The sequence below is a fragment of the Rutidosis leptorrhynchoides genome, chromosome 2, assembly GCF_046630445.1.
Source record: "Rutidosis leptorrhynchoides isolate AG116_Rl617_1_P2 chromosome 2, CSIRO_AGI_Rlap_v1, whole genome shotgun sequence".
Classification (NCBI taxonomy): domain Eukaryota; kingdom Viridiplantae; phylum Streptophyta; class Magnoliopsida; order Asterales; family Asteraceae; genus Rutidosis; species Rutidosis leptorrhynchoides.
In genome coordinates, this window is record NC_092334.1 from 447,648,772 (window position 1) to 447,668,885 (window position 20,114).

At 38.2% G+C, this 20,114-nt stretch overlaps 1 protein-coding gene across 1 annotated transcript; it reads left to right on the forward strand.

The window, feature by feature from the left end:
- Nucleotides 1–340: 340 nt before the first annotated feature.
- LOC139889271 (uncharacterized) lies at nucleotides 341–754 on the forward strand. The gene has a single exon (XM_071872231.1). The coding sequence runs from the start codon at nucleotides 341–343 to the stop codon at nucleotides 752–754; it is 414 nt and encodes a 137-aa protein (XP_071728332.1).
- The last annotated feature ends 19,360 nt before the right edge of the window (nucleotides 755–20,114 follow it).

Consider the following 20,114-nt stretch of genomic DNA (forward strand, 5'->3'; position numbering starts at 1 on the left):
CAACTTTTTTAGCGCCGCTGTCGGGGAGCCATTCTACATTTGGATTTTAAGCGTACTTTCAATTATTCGATCATTTTAAAGAAGAAATTCTTGCAAAAGTTACTTTTCTGTTATATTTGTTTGGATTTACACACGGTCTTGTTGTGGTGTGATCGCAGGTTAGGTATCAATAACTCTGGAGCCGTCTAGAGTTTACCATACACGCAGCAAAGCTAAAGAAGAACATGAAATCGCCAAAGGTTTCGCTGAATTACCTTTTTACATTCCAGATTTTGAATATATCAAGAAGGAAGAAGATACAATGGGTGAACTAGAGTAAGGTCAGTCCATAGAAGCAGTGATGAAAGCCCCGAGGGCTGGCAATGGCCATGCCATTAGACAACCAGCAGTCAACACAGATTTCGAGGTTAAGGGGCAGATTCTGAACATGATAGCTCACCAGAGCCAATTCAGGGGTACACTGAAAGAGTATGCATTCGAGCATCTTTGTTCCTTTAAAAGCATCTGTAATTTGTTCAAGATTTCCCAGGTTGCGGATACTGTCATATATTTGAGGGTTTTTCCTTGGTCTTTGAAAGACGATGCCAATGACTGGTTGGAATCATTGCCCGAGGGTGAAATTGACAGTTGGCCTAGAATGGAGGATAAATTTTTGCAAAATTTCTTTCTAGCTTCAAAGGACGCGAAATTACAGAGTGACATTAATCACTTTGTTCAGAAATCCAATGAAACACTCTATGATACTTGGACCTAGTTTGGTAAAATGCTACGTGATTGTCCTCAACACGGGTTGAACAATTTTAATACGGTCCAGATATTTTATAAGGGTGTTAATGTGCCGACAAGGAAAGAAATTGATATTGCAGGTGGTTCGTTGATGAATAAGACTCCGGATGAAGCTTACAACATAATCTCTGAAACTGCTACACACTCATATGATTGGCATCAAGAGATGGATGTTTCTCGATCGTCTCATGTCGCTAGTACCAAAACTAGTGACAAACTCGCTTCAGTTAAGGCACAACTTGCAATCGTTAAACGACAGATGGAATCTATGACTAAAGAGATGCACACTATGAAAGTTGGTTGTGAGTTATGTCAGGGACTACATCTTAGGAAAGATTGTGATCAAGCATCGATGGAGGAGCAAGCTAATTACTTGGGTTATATGAAAAAGGGTGATTTTACGCTTAGTGAATTTTCGGGTGGAAAGCAATTTTTCAACCAAACGAGTAATACGGGTGGTAATAATTATCAAGGAGGAAATCAAGTGTTTTAAGGTAACCAAAAGACTTATCTGTATAGGCCGCCTGGGTTTAATAACAGAAATCAGTAAGAAGCACCAAGGAATTTTCAGCAACCTATTCAACCCATTCAACAGCCAGTCGATAAGATGCCTCCATTAGAAGAGTTGTTAAGGGATTTTATCATGAAGATGGACGAGAGTATTACTCCTTTGAGGCAAGATAGTGATTCAACAAAGCAGCAAATGAGAAGTCAGCAGGCCTCGATTCAGAATCTGGAACGGGATGTGGGGCGTATAGCTCAATCGTTATCGGAGAGACCATCGAGTTCTCTCCCATCTAATACGCAATCCAATCCGAATAATAAAGGGCTGACTCGAAAAGAGCATGTGAATGCTATAACCACCCGAAGTGGTTTGACTATTAATGAGGAGACTCCCAAGTCTCCTCCTGTTGTTTCTCCTACTGTTTTGTAGGTACCATATGATGAGGAGCCAAAAGATGCTGAATCTAAGGATGATGAACCAAAGGTTCAAGAGGAAAAGAAAGATGATCCACCGGAGATCATAACCAAGCCGCCACCGAAGGTATACAAAGCACATATCCCATATCCTAAAGCTTTGAAGAAAGATAAGCTAGCGAGTCAGTACAAAAAGTTTTTGGATATGATCAATCAAATCAGCATTAATATTCCGTTTGCGAAAGTGATAAGAGGGATGCCCAACTATGGGAGATTTCTAAAGGACCTAATCTCCTCTAAAGGTAAGTATCAAGAGGTGTCGGCCACGTTCCTCCATGAGGAGTGTTCGGCCATTTTGCAAAAGCAAAAGATGCCTCCAAAATTGGGAGACCCGGGTAGCTTTATCATCCCCTGTTTGTTGGGGGATTAGGTAGTGTACGATGCACTAGCCGATTTAGGGACAAGCGCTAACTTAATGCCCTATTTGTCGTACTTGAAACTTGGCCTAGGAGACTTAAAACCGACAAGAATGGGGATCCATTTGGCTAACCATTTTTTTGACACTCCCATAGGTATTGCAGAAGACTTGATAGTAAGAGTGAACAACCCTTGTCCGAATAGGGAACCATTAGTCTTTCTGGCCGATTTTGTGATCCTTGAGATGAAAGAGGACACCAAAGTACCAAATAAGCCGACCTTTCCTTAACACCGCGGATGCTATCATCCATGTCCAAAAAAACCAACTTAGCATAGGTGTAGGTGACGAAAGAGTGATTTGCCATGTAGACAAAGCCATGAAACAACCCAAGTCCACCGATGATACTTGTTTTAAAATTAATGTTATACACTTGTGTGTTGAGAATGATTTGCAGGAATTTTTAGAAGTTGATACTGCAGGTTTTATTCCCGTGGATGGGAGTGATGATTTTGATTTGGAGGCCGAGTTTGAGAAATTGTTGAAAGTGAATGCTGTTGATGATGACTGTGAGGAAGATGATCCCAAAGAAGAGGAACTAATTGAAGAGATCAAGGAGGAGGATAAGTTCCGAATTAAAACTTCTTTGAAAGAACCACCCGTGCTTGAACTTAAGAAACTCCCGGAACATTTGGAGTATGCCTATCTTCAAGGTACATCGCAATTACCGGTAATTATCTCTTCTGCTCTTTCCGGTAATCAAAGGGGTCGGTTAATTAATCTGTTAAGGGCTCACAAAAGGGTAATAGCTTGGAAAACGACCGACATACGGGCATCAACCCCTCCTTTTGCACTCATAAAATCCTCTTAGAGGATGAGTACAAACCCGTTGTCCAAAGGCAAAGGAGGCTAAACCCGAATATGAAGGACGTTGTGAAAAAGGAGGTAGTCAATTTGCCCAATCTCCGACAGCCCATAGGTGAGCCCTGTCCAAGTTGTGCGAAAAAGGGGGGTACAACCGTTGTGCTTAAAGAAAAGAATGAACTTGTTCCTTCGCACACAGTTACCAGTTGGAGAGTTTGTATAGACTATCGTCATTTGAAAGACGCTACTAGGAAGGATCACTTCTCGATACCTTTTATCGATCAAATGCTTGAATGATTGGTGGGTAATGAGTTCTACTGCTTCCTAGATGGATTCTCCGGGTATTTCTAAATTCTCATTGTCCCCCTAGACCAGGACAAAACCACATTCACTTGTCCTTTTGGTACTTTAGCTTATCGCCGCATGCCTTTCGGGTTATGCAATGCATCTGAAACGTTCCAAAGGTGCATAATTGCGATCTTCATGACATGATCGAGGAGTGCATGGAAGTCTTTAGTGTCGACTTCTCCGTCTTTGGAGACTCCTTTGATTCATGTCTTTCTAATCTTGAACGTATGCTAATTCAATGCGAGACAGCTAATTTAGTATTCAATTGGGAGAAATGCCACTTCATGGTGAAGGAAGGCATCGTTCTAGGCCATAAAATATCTTGTTCGGGGATTGAGGTAGACCAAGCCAAAATTGAGGTCATATCTAAACTACCTGAACCGACGAGTGTTAAGGCCATTCGTAGTTTTCTTGGTCATGCGGGGTTTTATCGGCGATTCATAAAAATTTTTCTAAAATCGCTCACCCCATGACTCGACTTCTTGAGAAGGACGTTCCGTTTAATTTTAATGACGATTGTAAGAATGCCTTATCCATTCTGAAAACCAAGCTCACACAAACTCCTATAATTGTATCGCTTGATTTCAGTTTACCTTTCGAGCTAATGTGTAAAGCTAGCGATTATGCATTGGGAGCCGTCTTAGGGAAACGCCATGATAATCAATTCTGTCTAATTTATTACACGAGTAGGACGCTAACGGGAGGTCATATGAATTATACCACGACTGAGAAAGAGCTCTTTGCGGTTGTCTTCGTGTTTGATAAATTCTGACCTTATTTAGTGCTATCTAAGACCATTGTCTATACCGACCACTCGGATCTTAAGTACCTCTTCACTAAGTAAGATGCTAAGCAACGTCTCATTCATTGGGTTCTTCTCCTACAAGAATTCAACATTAAGATTCGCGATAAAAAGGGGGCCGAGAACCTCGTTGTTGACCATCTTTCTCGACTTGAGAATCCTAATTTGGAAAAGGTCAATGAGTCGGATGTGAAGGATACGTTCCCTGACGAGTTTGTGATGCGGGTCGATAACGACCCGGAAGTTCCTTGGTTTGCGGATTTCACAAATTATCTAGCTTCAGGTGTTCTTCAGAAGGGGTTTTCTTATCAGCAAAAGAAGAAATTCTTTGCGAATTTGAAATATTACTTTTGGGATCACCCTCATCTTTTTCGAGTTTGTGCGGATCAAGTGATTCGCAGTGTGTATACAAGAAAGAAGCTCAGGAAATCCTTGAGCATTGTCATTATGGCCCCACTGGTGGTCACTATGGACCAAGCCACACTGCTAAGAAAGTCTTTGACTCGGACATTTATTGGCCCTCTATCTTTAAGGACGCTCATGTGTTTGCCCGCACTTATGATGCATGCCAAAGAACGGGCACCATCACCAAACGAGATGAGATGCCATAAACCGGCATCCAAGTGTGTGAAGTTTTCGATGTGTGGGGAATTGATTTTATGGGTCCCTTCCCAAGTTCTCACAAGTGAAAATATATCTTAGTAGCCGTAGATTATGTGTGTAAGTGGGTGGAGGCCAGAGCTCTACCCACGAATGATGCACGAGTCGTGGTGAACTTCTTGAAAAACCTCTTTTCGCGCTTTGGAATTCCAAAGGCACTCATTTCTGATCGTGGCACCCACTTTGCTAATAACCTTCTCGAAAAGGTGTTAAAGAAGTATGGTATTACTCATAGATTCTCCACAGCTTATCACCCACAAACGAGCGGGCAAGTGGAGAATAATAATCGTGCTTTGAAGCATATCCTTGATAAAACGGTTAATGATAATCTGAAAATATGGCAACGCAAATTAGATCACGCGTTGTGGGCCTTCCAAACCATTTTGACTTGTTTATGAAAAAGCGTGCCATCTTCAGGTAGAGGTGGAACATCGAGCATTTTGGGCGTTGAAGAATTGTAATATGAACTTCGAGAAAGCGGGTGAAAGTAGGATGTTGCAATTAAATGAGTTGGATGAGTTGAGGTTAGATGCATATGAGAGTTCGGTCTCATATAAAGAGAAAACAAAACGGCGGCATGATGCTCGTTTACGAGAAAAGAAGGAATTTTCCCCGAGGGATAAGGTTCTTGTTTTCAATTTGCATTTTAAATTTTCCTCCAGGAAGTTGAAGTCCCATTGGACGGGACCTTATGCGGTGAAGAAAGCATTACCTACGGGTTATGTTGAGTTAATCGGGAATAGGAACACGTTTAAGGTGAATGGTCATCGTTTAAAACTCTATTATGATGAAGTTGAGGCTAACGAGTATGATGACATCACCTTGTACCCGAAAAGCTAATTAGCACGGGTACGAGTCACATGATAGACTCGTTAATAAATTTTCACACTGGTAAACTATGTTCATTTAGGATTACATGTTAGATTCTATTTTCTTTTTATTTTCTTATATGTTGCATGCATTTTAAAACCATAAAAAAATGTTGGGGACTGAATCGCGGCCGCGATAGGCTCTATTGCGAACGTGATATATTAACAGAAGTTGGAGTATCGGAATCCGGATGCGTCATGACCGGGATTCACCTAATCACGACCGTGATTAGGGTTTTTGAAAATAACTGGTACCAGTTACTCGCGCATCGCGACTGGGATACCCCAATCGCGACCGTGATTCGACCCCGGACCAAAATTTTTCTTTCCTTTTATTTGGGTTTCGGTTTTTACTTAACACACACACATACACAAAGCCGATGTTTTGCTCTCTCCCACACACAACCCTAATCGAATTTTACATCTAATTTCTATCAAATCCATCTTTAATCATGCCTCCTAAGAAAAGGTGATGATTTACACACCCTTGCTACATATAATCTCTTCTAAATTTGAATTTTAATTGGGTGTTCATGTGGGTTTTGTTGAAATTAAGTGTGGGGGTGTTAATTAGTTTGATTTAGGCCAATTTTGTTGTTTATTATGAGTTGATTCTCTAACATGCTTGTTACTAGATTCACATGCTTATTAATCTTACATTGCTAGTTTTGATTCTAGGGTTCTTAAGTATGTGAAAATTCGAAGGTTTTTGATTCGTCATGCTTAATTGCCATGATTGAGGTGTTAGTGATGATAGTTAATAAGTTTGTTAGTTGTTAATTTCCATGAATCATTCGATTGCTCGATTTTTGATTTTAGGGTTCATGTTAATTTGGGTATTTTGGGTTAGTTGACTGAGTTTGACTTTTGAATTATGTTTGATTGTGAAAATGTAACATGCCTAGATTCATGTGTTATTGCTTTATTTTGTTATGATTATAATTGCATGAAAGCTTTTGTTGGCATTGTGGAAGTATGATGTAATGTGTTCATGAGATAGTGAAGTTTTGATGAATGAGTTTTATGAATATGGAGGATGCTTGTCAAACATGAAAATGAATGTGAAAGTTGAACTTATGATTTTGTTTTTGGCTAATGCTAACATGTTTCTTTCGTATTTGGTTTTTTGTGGATGTTGGCTATTTTGTAGGGAACCAAACGACTAAGTTCTTCACAGTATGCGCTTATGGCACCAATTCATCCGCGTGCTCATAAGCTTCTTAAGGATTTACATCCTTACTTAGTTTGGGATCGTACTCATGAAAATTATACAGAATGGATGGATGTGCTAACCGAGATTGAGGGTCGAAAGTTTATTGCTACCTGTTATCCTGATTGGGAGCCTCTTGAGGAAGTTGGTTTAGCTGATGATGTTCGAGATATGTTAGTTCAAAAATATTATACTTCATCTCAGGGTCGTCATGTTTTTAATGATTGGTATGAATTCTTTCATCTGAACCGCCCAATATATAAAGTTTGGTGCTTGTAATTCTTCTCCACCTCAAGGTTTGTCCACAACGCAAGGAATAACAACGATACATTCATGACTTTTCAGTTGGGTGGTCAAATGTGTTCCATGACTATCATGGACATGGCAAGTACTCTTGCAATCTATGAGGACGATGCGGTGGATGATGATATTTTAAGGGATTATTTGGATACGGGGAAGTTCTTAAGAAATTCATTTGAAAATGAGGAAGCTTGGTATAATTTGACTCATAAGCGGACTTACAAAGCTAGTAGCAGTTCCTACACCCTCATCAAAGACAACCGTCTTAGCATTATTCAATAGTTTATCTCTAATACCATTAATCAGAGATGACAGAATACAGAGAAAGTTAGCATCACTGATTTATTCTATCTCAGCTGTTTACAAGAGGTGGTTAATGTCAACATTCCTTATAGTGTTGCTAAGTCTCTTTGTGGGCAGGGTCACAATCTTAAACCCAACAGCCCGTTGAGTGTTGGAGGTTTATGTTACTTTGAATGCTAAGTTTCTGAATCTTTCTCTCTTGCCCCAGCATGTTAGGCGAATTCAGGCTGCAAAAATTGAGAATGAGAACACATGCGAAATAGGTGCACAGGTTTATGAGGGGTGCAAGGTGTTAGTGCGTAAGAAGAAGAAACTTTGCAAGTATACGGGTACGCATGCTCAATCTGAAGCGGATTTAACTGATTCGGAGGAGGAGGAGGTAGAGCCTCCGGCTGCTGATGTGGAGATTACTGAAGGAGGTAGTTCAAGCTGTGTTGGTTTAACGTGCGATTTCATTACAAATCAGTTTAGTGGGATGCGACTTCATACTGATGGGCAGTTTATGGGTATGAGGAGTTATATTGATGATCACAGCAGGGCAGATCGAGCTTATTATGATGAGCAAAACAGGTTGCTTCGTCAGCATGTTGACCATGGTAATGAGCAGACTTGGTATAATCAAGCGGGTATTCGGGAAAATCTGCAATGGACTCAGCATTCCTTCGATCTTTACCGGCAGGACCCGCAGAACTACATTGAATCGGTTGGTCCTGGTTGGACTGATTGGGTGGGTCCAGGGATGTCTCAGCCTTCCTATGATCATGATTCAGCTTTTGCCCAAGCTCAGGCCGCCCACCAGCTAGCTATGCAGCAGCAACACCAGCAACAATACCAGTAGCATAATCAGGATTAGCAGAACCTCAAGCCTAGTGATGGGTCCTTCTGGGGGTTCTTTTGAGCAGCTTTTATGATGATGGCTCGTGTGTGTGGTTGTTTGTTGAGACTATTTTCTTTATATGGTTGTACTTTGGATTACTGTATTTGATATTCTTAAAACTATTGGATGATTTGATGGGGTGTTTCGGTACCGCGATGGTACCACCCCATCCCTTGTATGTGTGGTTTCTATGGTATTTGCAGGTTATGCTGATTCGCATGCTGTTTCTTTTCAAAGACTGGCATTAAGTTCAGCGACTTATATTGCATTTGATGATTATTGTGTGATTGATATTCGAGTGGATTCCGATGTTCAGCGCCATCGTGCACCGTCTCTCCATGATCTTCAGATCTAAAAATCCAGGTTTCTTTTTCTTTTTCCCTTTTCACTATTGTCCTCTCGAATTTATCTTTTATTATCTGATTTCATGTAAATGGGGGCATTACATTATCTTAAGTGTATGTGTGTGTGTGTGTGTGTGTGGGGGGGGGGGAGGGGAGATAAATCCTCTTGAACATTTGTCGCCAATTTGAAATTGAAAATTTTATGAACTTTTTGAACAGTTTTTGTTGAAAATAAGGAAGCAAAGTCTTCCAGGATTTTAAGAATCCAAATTGTAGGATGATTCAAGTTCATCCATAAAGGAAGTTAAGTCTTCCGAATGACCGTCTTACTTGGAGTAGGAGACTTCCTAATCTACATCATTTTATACTGACATTGGTTAATCATCATTTCTCGATGTGTTACACTGATGTATCGCACTGTGGGAAGAGGAGCCTTGAGCTTCAACCTATGCTGTCTTCTTGATGAATAGAAATTGCTTGGTGCTAGTGTTGCTAGACAACACACGCCATGGTCAAAATCCGTGGTACCCTTTTCAAATATGGGAATGTAGTATCTGCTTCCTACATTTTCTTAAAACTAGCATAAAAGTTAGATGTGTGGGAACTGGGGTCCAAGGACCTTAAATAATTCAAACAAGTGTTTAAACACTTTCGGGAGAATCGAGTCCTCCCATGTAGTTTTTAGGAAGTAAAGTCCTCCGAAACTTGGAAGTAAAGTCTTCCAAGTTAAGTTGAGTTTCAAAAGACCATTACTTGAAAATAAAGTCTTTCAGGTGTCGTGCAATAGACCCCCCGAAATATTTACACCCAAGGTAAGTTGTCTTCCCATCTCGCCTTCGAACTGGGAGGTAGTTCATCCTAGATGATATACTGGGTTGGAAGTTACCCATGCGGCTGTCCCAAAATTGGGATGGTATTGAAAGCACGTAGCCTTTAAAAACTTTAAATTTCCGAAAAACTTGTTTTGTGTAAAACCTTAACTAGTTTTCCCGTTTTTAAAATGCAAAAATGGTTTTCTAAAGGTCTTGTTTTCCGTAAGGCCAAATTTTACTTGGTTCCGTACGTGGTGTTCTTGATTTGTGGTGTTGAAGCTTTTGGGTAATCACGAGTTTGTTTGTGGAAGATTGATCTTAGTTGAAGACTTGAACCTTGTGCTTGTTGTGTTGAAGACTACACGATATGGAATTATTGCTTTTGAAGATAATATCGGTATGTCTTGATTCTATACTTTTTGAAGACTTGTCCGAGCATGTTTATTTCTACATTAGTTGATATTATTTGAAGATAGACTTGCTTGAGGACAAGCAAGGTTCAAGTGTGGGGATTTGATATCGCTCAAATTATGCATATATAATATCACGATATCGGGTTGTTTTAGTTATTATTTCACTAAGATTTGAAGACTTTTTGTGGATACTTGAAAGAAATTGATGATTTGAGCTCGAGAGGTCTTTGGTTTAATGTTTTGGTTGGTTCTGGCAAAGTTTTAGCTTCATATAAGCTTAAAGCAAGATTAAACGCGAAAAAATGAAGAATTTCTTAAGCTGAGGGCAATCGCGACCGTGATATAATGGATTTCGGCCGTGATACAATGAGAGAACTTGGAGAAATTGAAAACAGGCGAATCACGATCGCAACAGATGGATCGCGATCGCGATGTTTATGCTGAATCGCGGTCGCGATGTACTAATCCCGGCCTCGATGCGGGGCTGTTCTGGCCACTTTTTGTTCTACTATAAATATACGGGTTTTAACTCCAATTTAGGTTATGCAGTTTTTAGGCTACGAAATTGTGAAGGTTTTGGAGACTTTTATTATTCCTTTGAAGATTAGTTCATCTCTTAATTCCGTTTCATCTTTAATTAATCGGTACTAGGTTCTTCATTAGTTTTATCATTGTAATCATGAATGCTTCTCGTTTTTATTACTTTGTTTCTTGCAACTTTAATATGGTAGGCTAAATCTTTTGTGTGTTTACTTGAATGTGAAACTTGAGATATTGAATTGTTCTATCATATGGATTTAATTTCATGTGATTTAAATTAATCGTGTTTGATTAAAGAACCATTGTTATGCATGTTCTATATTCTTAATTCAATTACATAGGTTGTTAATCATTTAATGTGAGTTAAATTGAGATGCAATATATGCTTCAATGTAGCAACCCGACAAAATCGTCATTGACGGCGCCGTCTACTTAGGTCCCGTTACGTGGTCATAAGTCTTTGAAATGACGTTTGACCAAAATATGTCTCATTCATTTCAAATGTAAAGATGTTTCAAGTTTACAAAAGTAGTTCAACGACTAGTTACATTACAACGTTTAACCTACAAATGAAACCTATGCGACACGATTTAAAAGTAAGTCAAAAAATGCTCCATGTATGCATGTATACTCGACATCCAATCAAGTATCAAAAATATTGAGCGGAAGCATGTAACACCTATTGTTCAAGGACTTGAGAAAAACATAGAAATCTGTCAACGAAAATGTTGGTGAAATCATAGGTTTAAGTAAGTAAGTGAGTAAGTACAAATGAACCACAAGATTTATAATGTGGAAATAATAGTAAACCATTCTAAAAATTGTTATCACGAGCACCCAATTATCAAGGCTTAACTTTCCACTAACCCCATACACATAGTGTTAGAACTAACACTGTTTCTCGAAAATATATTTCATCCGAATAACGGTAGCGAACCGTCCGAATGAGGGTTTGTCAAACCCATATGGCCATACAACATAAGTTCTCGCTTACACCTGGCAAATGTAACTAATGATAATCGAATTGAGGATTTTTGTTCTAACTCGTACGTAGAATGTTTGTTTCCGTACTTGTGTTCATTTTGTAAAACGAAACGTTTATGTTTTCTCATCCCAAATGTAAGTTTAAAAGAGTAAAAGTGGGACTATGTGAAATGTCCCGTTCTTATTGATTAAAAATGTTCCATATTAATTGATTTCGTTGCGAGGTTTTGACCTCTATATGAGACGTTTTTCAAAGACTGCATTCATTTTTAAAACAAACCATAACCTTTATTTCATAAATAAAGGTTTAAAAAGCTTTACGTAGATTATCAAATAATGATAATCTAAAATATCCTGTTTACACACGACCATTACATAATGGTTTACAATACAAATATGTTACATCGAAATCAGTTTCTTGAATGCAGTTTTTACACAATATCATACAAACATGGACTCCAAATCTTGTCCTTATTTTAGTATGCAACAGCGGAAGCTCTTAATATTCACCTGAGAATAAACATGCTTTAAACGTCAACAAAAATGTTGGTGAGTTATAGGTTTAACCTATATATATCAAATCGTAACAATAGACCACAAGATTTCATATTTCAATACACATCCCATACATAGAGATAAAAATCATTCATATGGTGAACACCTGGTAACCGACAATAACAAGATGCATATATAAGAATATCCCCATCATTCCGGGACACCCTTCGGATATGATATAAATTTCGAAGTACTAAAGTATCCGGTACTTTGGATGGGGTTTGTTAGGCCCAATAGATCTATCTTTAGGATTCGCGTCAATTAGGGTGTCTGTTCCCTAATTCTTAGATTACCAGACTTAATAAAAAGGGGCATATTCGATTTTGATAATTCAACCATAGAATGTAATTTCACGTACTTGTGTCTATTTTGTAAATCATTTATAAAACCTGCATGTATTCTCATCCCAAAAATATTAGATTTTAAAAGTGGGACTATAACTCACTTTCACAGATTTTTTACTTCGTCGGGAAGTAAGACTTGGCCACTGGTAGATTCACGAACCTATAACAATATATACATATATATCAAAGTATGTTCAAAATATATTTACAATACTTTTAATATATTTTGATGTTTTAAGTTTATTAAGTCAGCTGTCCTCGTTAGTAACCTACAACTAGTTGTCCACAGTTAGATGTACAGAAATAAATCGATAAATATTATCTTGAATCAATCCACGACCCAGTGTATACGTATCTCAGTATTGATCACAACTCAAACTATATATATTTTGGAATCAACCTCAACCCTGTATAGCTAACTCCAACATTCACATATAGAGTGTCTATGGTTGTTCCGAAATATATATAGATGTGTCGACATGATAGGTCGAAACATTGTATACGTGTCTATGGTATCTCAAGATTACATAATATATAATACAAGTTGATTAAGTTATGGTTGGAATAGATTTGTTACCAATTTTCACGTAGCTAAAATGAGAAAAATTATCCAATCTTGTTTTACCCATAACTTCTTCATTTTAAATCCGTTTTGAGTGAATCAAATTGCTATGGTTTCATATTGAACTCTATTTTATGAATCTAAACAAAAAAAGTATAGATTTCTAGTCGGAAAAATAAGTTACAAGTCGTTTTTGTAAAGGTAGTCATTTCAGTCGAAAGAACGACGTCTAGATGACCATTTTAGAAAACATACTTCCACTTTGAGTTTAACCATAATTTTTGGATATAGTTTCATGTTCATAATAAAAATAATTTTCTCAGAATAACAACTTTTAAATCAAATTTTATCATAGTTTTTAATTAACTAACCCAAAACAGCCCGCGGTGTTACTACGACGGCGTAAATCCGGTTTTACGGTGTTTTTCGTGTTTCCAGGTTTTAAATCATTAAGTTAGCATATCATATAGATATAGAACATGTGTTTAGTTGATTTTAAAAGTCAAGTTAGAAGGATTAACTTTTGTTTGCGAACAAGTTTAGAATTAACTAAACTATGTTCTAGTGATTACAAGTTTAAACCTTCGAATAAGATAGCTTTATATGTATGAATCGAATGATGTTATGAACATCATTACTACCTTAATTTCCTTGGATAAACCTACTGGAAAAGAGAAAAATGGATCTAGCTTCAACGGATCCTTGGATGGCTCGAAGTTCTTGAAGCAGAATCATGACACGAAAACAAGTTCAAGTAAGATCATCACTTGAAATAAGATTGTTATAGTTATAGAAATTGAACCAAAGTTTGAATATGATTATTACCTTGTATTATAATGATAACCTACTGTAAGAAACAAAGATTTCTTGAGGTTGGATGATCACCTTACAAGATTGGAAGTGAGCTAGCAAACTTGAAAGTATTCTTGATTTTATGAAACTAGAACTTTTGGAATTTATGAAGAACACTTAGAACTTGAAGATAGAACTTGAGAGAGTTCAATTAGATGAAGAAAATTGAAGAATGAAAGTGTTTGTAGGTGTTTTTGGTCGTTGGTGTATGGATTAGATATAAAGGATATGTAATTTTGTTTTCATGTAAATAAGTCATGAATGATTACTCATATTTTTGTAATCTTATGAGATATTTCATGCTAGTTGCCAAATGATGGTTCCCACATGTGTTAGGTGACTCACATGGGCTGCTAAGAGCTGATCATTGGAGTGTATATACCAATAGTACATACATCTAAAAGCTGTGTATTGTACGAGTACGAATACGGGTGCATATGAGTAGAATTGTTGATGAAACTGAACGAGAATGTAATTGTAAGCATTTTTGTTAAGTAGAAGTATTTTGATAAGTGTATTGAAGTCTTTCAAAAGTGTATAAATACATATCAAAACACTACATGTATATACATTTTAACTGAGTCGTTAAGTCATCGTTAGTCGTTACATGTAAGTGTTGTTTTGAAACCTTTAGGTTAACGATCTTGTTAAATGTTGTTAACCCAATGTTTATAATATCAAAAGAGATTTTAAATTATTATATTATCATGATATTATGATGTACGAATATCTCTTAATATGATATATATACATTAAATGTCGTTACAACGATAAACGTTACATATATGTCTCGTTTCAAAATCATTAAGTTAGTAGTCTTGTTTTTACATATGTAGTTCATTGTTAATATAATTAATGATATGTTTAATTATCATAATATCATGTTAACTATATATATAACCATATATATGTCATCATATAGTTTTTTTTTTACAAGTTTTAACGTTCGTGAATCACCGGTCAACTTGGGTGGTCAATTGTCTATATGAAACCTATTTCAATTAATCAAGTCTTAACAAGTTTGATTGCTTAAAATGTTGGAAACATTTAATCATGTAAATATCAATCTCAATTAATATATATAAACATGGAAAAGTTCGGGTCACTACAGTACCTACCCGTTAAATAAATTTCGTCCCGAAATTTTAAGCTGTTGAAGGTGTTGACGAATCTTCTGGAAATAGATGCGGGTATTTCTTCTTCATCTGATCTTCACGCTCCCAGGTGAACTCGGGTCCTCTACGAGCATTCCATCGAACCTTAACAATTGGTATCTTGTTTTGCTTAAGTCTTTTAACGTCACGATCCATTATTTCGACGGGTTCTTCGATGAATTGGAGTTTTTCGTTGATTTGGATTTCATCTAACGGAATAGTGAGATCTTCTTTAGCAAAACATTTCTTCAAATTCGAGACGTGGAAAGTGTTATGTACAGCCGCGAGTTGTTGAGGTAACTCTAGTCGGTAAGCTACTGGTCCGACACGATCAATAATCTTGAATGGTCCAATATACCTTGGATTTAATTTCCCTCGTTTACCAAATCGAACAACGCCTTTCCAAGGTGCAACTTTAAGCATGACCATCTCTCCAATTTCAAATTCTATATCTTTTCTTTTAATGTCAGCGTAGCTCTTTTGTCGACTTTGGGCGGTTTTCAACCGTTGTTGAATTTGGATGATCTTCTCGGTAGTTTCTTGTATAATCTCCGGACCCGTAATCTGTCTATCCCCCACTTCACTCCAACAAATCGGAGACCTGCACTTTCTACCATAAAGTGCTTCAAACGGCGCCATCTCAATGCTTGAATGGTAGCTGTTGTTGTAGGAAAATTCTGCTAACGGTAGATGTCGATCCCAACTGTTTCCGAAATCAATAACACATGCTCGTAGCATGTCTTCAAGCGTTTGTATCGTCCTTTCGCTCTGCCCATCAGTTTGTGGATGATAGGCAGTACTCATGTCTAGACGAGTTCCTAATGCTTGCTGTAATGTCTGCCAGAATCTTGAAATAAATCTGCCATCCCTATCAGAGATAATAGAGATTGGTATTCCATGTCTGGAGATGACTTCCTTCAAATACAGTCGTGCTAACTTCTCCATCTTGTCATCTTCTCTTATTGGCAAGAAGTGTGCTGATTTGGTGAGACGGTCAACTATTACCCAAATAGTATCAAAACCACTTGCAGTCCTTGGCAATTTAGTGATGAAATCCATGGTAATGTTTTCCCATTTCCATTCCGGGATTTCGGGTTGTTGAAGTAGACCTGATGGTTTCTGATGCTCAGCTTTGACCTTAGAACACGTCAAACATTCTCCTACGTATTTAGCAACATCGGCTTTCATACCCGGCCACCAAAAATGTTTCTTGAGATCCTTGTACATCTTCCCCGTTCCAGGATGTATTGAGTATCTGGTTTTATGAGCTTCTCTAAGTACCATTTCTCTCATATCTCCAAATTTTGGTACCCAAATCCTTTCAGCCCTATACCGGGTTCCGTCTTCCCGAATATTAAGATGCTTCTCCGATCCTTTGGGTATTTCATCCTTTAAATTTCCCTCTTTTAAAACTCCTTGTTGCGCCTCCTTTATTTGAGTAGTAAGGTTATTATGAATCATTATATTCATAGATTTTACTCGAATGGGTTCTCTGTCCTTCCTGCTCAAGGCATCGGCTACCACATTTGCCTTCCCCGAGTGGTAACGAATCTCAAAGTCGTAATCATTCAATAATTCAATCCACCTACGCTGCCTCATATTCAGTTGTTTCTGATTAAATATGTGTTGAAGACTTTTGTGGTCGGTATATATAATACTTTTGACCCCATATAAGTAGTGCCTCCAAGTCTTTACTGCAAAAACAACCGCGCCTAATTCCAAATCATGCGTCGTATAATTTTGTTCGTGAATCTTCAATTGTCTAGACGCATAAGCAATCACCTTCGTTCGTTGCATTAATACACAACCGAGACCTTGCTTTGATGCATCACAATAAATCACAAAATCATCATTCCCTTCAGGCAATGACAATATAGGTGCCGTAGTTAGCTTTTTCTTCAATAACTGAAACGCTTTCTCTTGTTCATCATTCCATTCAAATTTCTTCCCTTTATGCATTAATGCAGTCAAGGGTTTTGCTATTCTGGAAAAGTCTTGGATGAACCTTCTGTAGTAACCAGCTAGTCCTAAAAACTGGCGTATGTGTTTCGGAGTTTTCGGGGTTTCCCACTTTTCAACAGTTTCTATCTTTGCCGGATCCACCTTAATACCTTCTTTGTTCACTATGTGACCGAGGAATTGAACTTCTTCCAACCAAAATGCACACTTTGAAAACTTAGCGTACAATTCTTCCTTCCTCAATACTTCTAACACCTTTCTCAAATGTTCACCGTGTTCTTGGTCATTCTTTGAGTAAATAAGTATGTCATCAATGAAAACAATGACAAACTTGTCAAGGTATGGTCCACACACTCGGTTCATAAGGTCCATGAACACAGCTGGTGCATTAGTTAAACCAAACGGCATGACCATAAACTCGTAATGACCGTAACGTGTTCTGAAAGCAGTCTTTGGAATATCATCTTCTTTCACCCGCATTTGATGATACCCGGAACGTAAGTCAATCTTTGAATAAACAGACGAGCCTTGTAGTTGATCAAATAAGTCGTCGATTCTCGGTAGTGGGTAGCGGTTCTTGATGGTAAGTTTGTTCAACTCTCGGTAGTCGATACACAACCTGAATGTACCATCTTTCTTCTTGACAAACAAAACAGGAGCTCCCCACGGTGATGTGCTTGGTCGAATGAAACCACGCTCTAAAAGTTCTTGTAATTGGCTTTGCAGTTCTTTCATCTCGCTGGGTGCGAGTCTGTAAGGAGCACGAGCTATTGGTGCAGCTCCTGGTACAAGATCTATTTGAAATTCAACGGATCGATGTGGGGGTAATCCCGGTAATTCTTTCAGAAATACATCGGGAAATTCTTTTGCAATGGGAACATCATTGATGCTCTTTTCTTCAGTTTGTACTTTCTCGACGTGTGCTAGAACAGCATAGCAACCTTTTCTTATTAGTTTTTGTGCCTTCAAATTACTAATAAGATGTAGCTTCGTGTTGCCCTTTTCTCCGTACACCATTAAGGGTTTTCCTTTTTCTCGTATAATGCGAATTGCATTTTTGTAACAAACGATCTCCGCTTTCACTTCTTTCAACCAGTCCATACCGATTATCACATCAAAACTCCCTAACTCTACGGGTATCAAATCAATCTTAAATGTTTCGCTAACCAGTTTAATTTCTCGATTCCGACATATATTATCTGCTGAAATTAATTTACCATTTGCTAATTCGAGTAAAAATTTACTATCCAAAGGCGTCAATGGACAACTTAATTTAGCACAAAAATCTCTACTCATATAGCTTCTATCCGCACCCGAATCAAATAAAACGTAAGCAGATTTATTGTCAATAAGAAACGTACCCGTAACAAGCTCCGGGTCTTCCTGTGCCTCTGCCGCATTAATATTGAAAACTCTTCCGCGGCCTTGTCCATTCGTGTTCTCCTGGTTCGGGCAATTTCTAATAATGTGGCCCGGTTTTCCACATTTATAACAAACTACATTGGCATAGCTTGCTCCGACACTACTTGCTCCGCCATTACTCGTTCCGACACCATTTGTTCCTTTCGTTCTATTAACCCCTGGTCCGTAGACCTCACACTTCGCCGCGCTATGACCATTTCTTTTACACTTGTTGCAAAATTTGGTGCAGAACCCCGAGTGATTCTTTTCACACCTTTGGCATAGCTGCTTCTGATTGTTGTTGTTGTTGCGGTTATTATTGTTGTTGGGATGATTGTTGTAGTTGCTGTTGTTGTTGTTGTTGTTGTTGTTGTTGGGCCGTTTGTTGTAGTTGCGATTGATGTTGCGATTGTTGGGATAATTGTTGCGATTATTGTTGTAATTGCTGTTGTTGTTGTATTGGTGATTCTTATCACCGTTTTCCTCCCACTTTCTTTTGACTTGCTTCACATTGGCCTCTTCAGCAGTCTGTTCTTTAATTCTTTCTTCAATCTGGTTCACTAGTTTGTGAGCCATTCTACATGCCTGTTGTATGGAGGCGGGCTCGTGTGAACTTATATCTTCTTGGATTCTTTCCGGTAATCCTTTCACAAACGCGTCGATCTTCTCTTCCTCATCTTCGAATGCTCCCGGACACAATAGGCACAATTCTGTGAATCGTCTTTCGTACGTGGTAATATCAAATCCTTGGGTTCGTAACCCTCTAAGTTCTGTCTTGAGCTTATTGACCTCGGTTCTTGGACGGTACTTCTCGTTCATCAAGTGCTTGAATGCTGACCACGGTAGTGCGTACGCATCATCTTGTCCCACTTGCTCTAGATAGGTATTCCACCATGTTAACGCAGAACCTGTGAAGGTATGTGTAGCGTACTTTACTTTGTCCTCTTCAGTACACTTACTTATGGCAAACACCGATTCGACCTTCTCGGTCCACCGTTTCAATCCGATCGGTCCTTCGGTTCCATCAAATTCCAAAGGTTTGCAGGCAGTGAATTCTTTGTAGGTGCATCCTACACGATTTCCTGTACTGCTAGATCCAAGGTTATTGTTGGTATGTAGCGCAGCCTGTACTGCGGCTATGTTTGAAGCTAGAAAAGTACGGAATTCCTCTTCATTCATATTCACGGTGTGTCGAGTAGTCGGTGCCATTTCCTTCAAAATAGTTAAATGGAACAAGTTAATCATACAGAATATTAAGAGTAGTTAATAGTATTTTGTAGCATAATATGAACTCATTTATAAAAGCTTTTTCTTCATATTAGCGTTTTATAAGTTTAAATTCGGGTAGTACCTACCCGTTAAGTTCATACTTAGTAGCTAATATACAATTCAACTACTACAATTCTATATGAAAAACTGATTATAATAATATTTCGCGTTCAAACTTTTATACAATATTTTACAAACTTACAATACCGCTTATTTTACATAAAGCATGAAATATAGCACACAATAACTTTGATACAAGATAGTTGTGAAGACAATTCTAGCTAGTACACAAGTCGTTCAGCAAAGGCAATAAAGACACGTAATTCATACGTCCAGAAACAAGTCATGCATTCTGGTTTTACTAGGACTACTTCCCATCCTTGGTCTTGTGCAACATAACCGTTATGGCCGTTGATAAGACAGCGTGTTGTAACGTCGTCAAAGGGACGAGGGTTACGTAATGTCCAACAGTCCCGTAACAATCTAAAAACCTCATTTCTTACCCCAATTACCGACTCTGTCACTTGTGGGAACGTTTTGTTTAATAGTTGTAGCCCGATGTTCTTGTTCTCA

What these genes read in the sequence shown, in the direction of transcription:
- LOC139889271 (XM_071872231.1), top strand. Translation starts at nt 341, where the DNA reads ATGAAAGCCCCGAGGGCTGGCAATGGCCATGCCATTAGACAACCAGCA.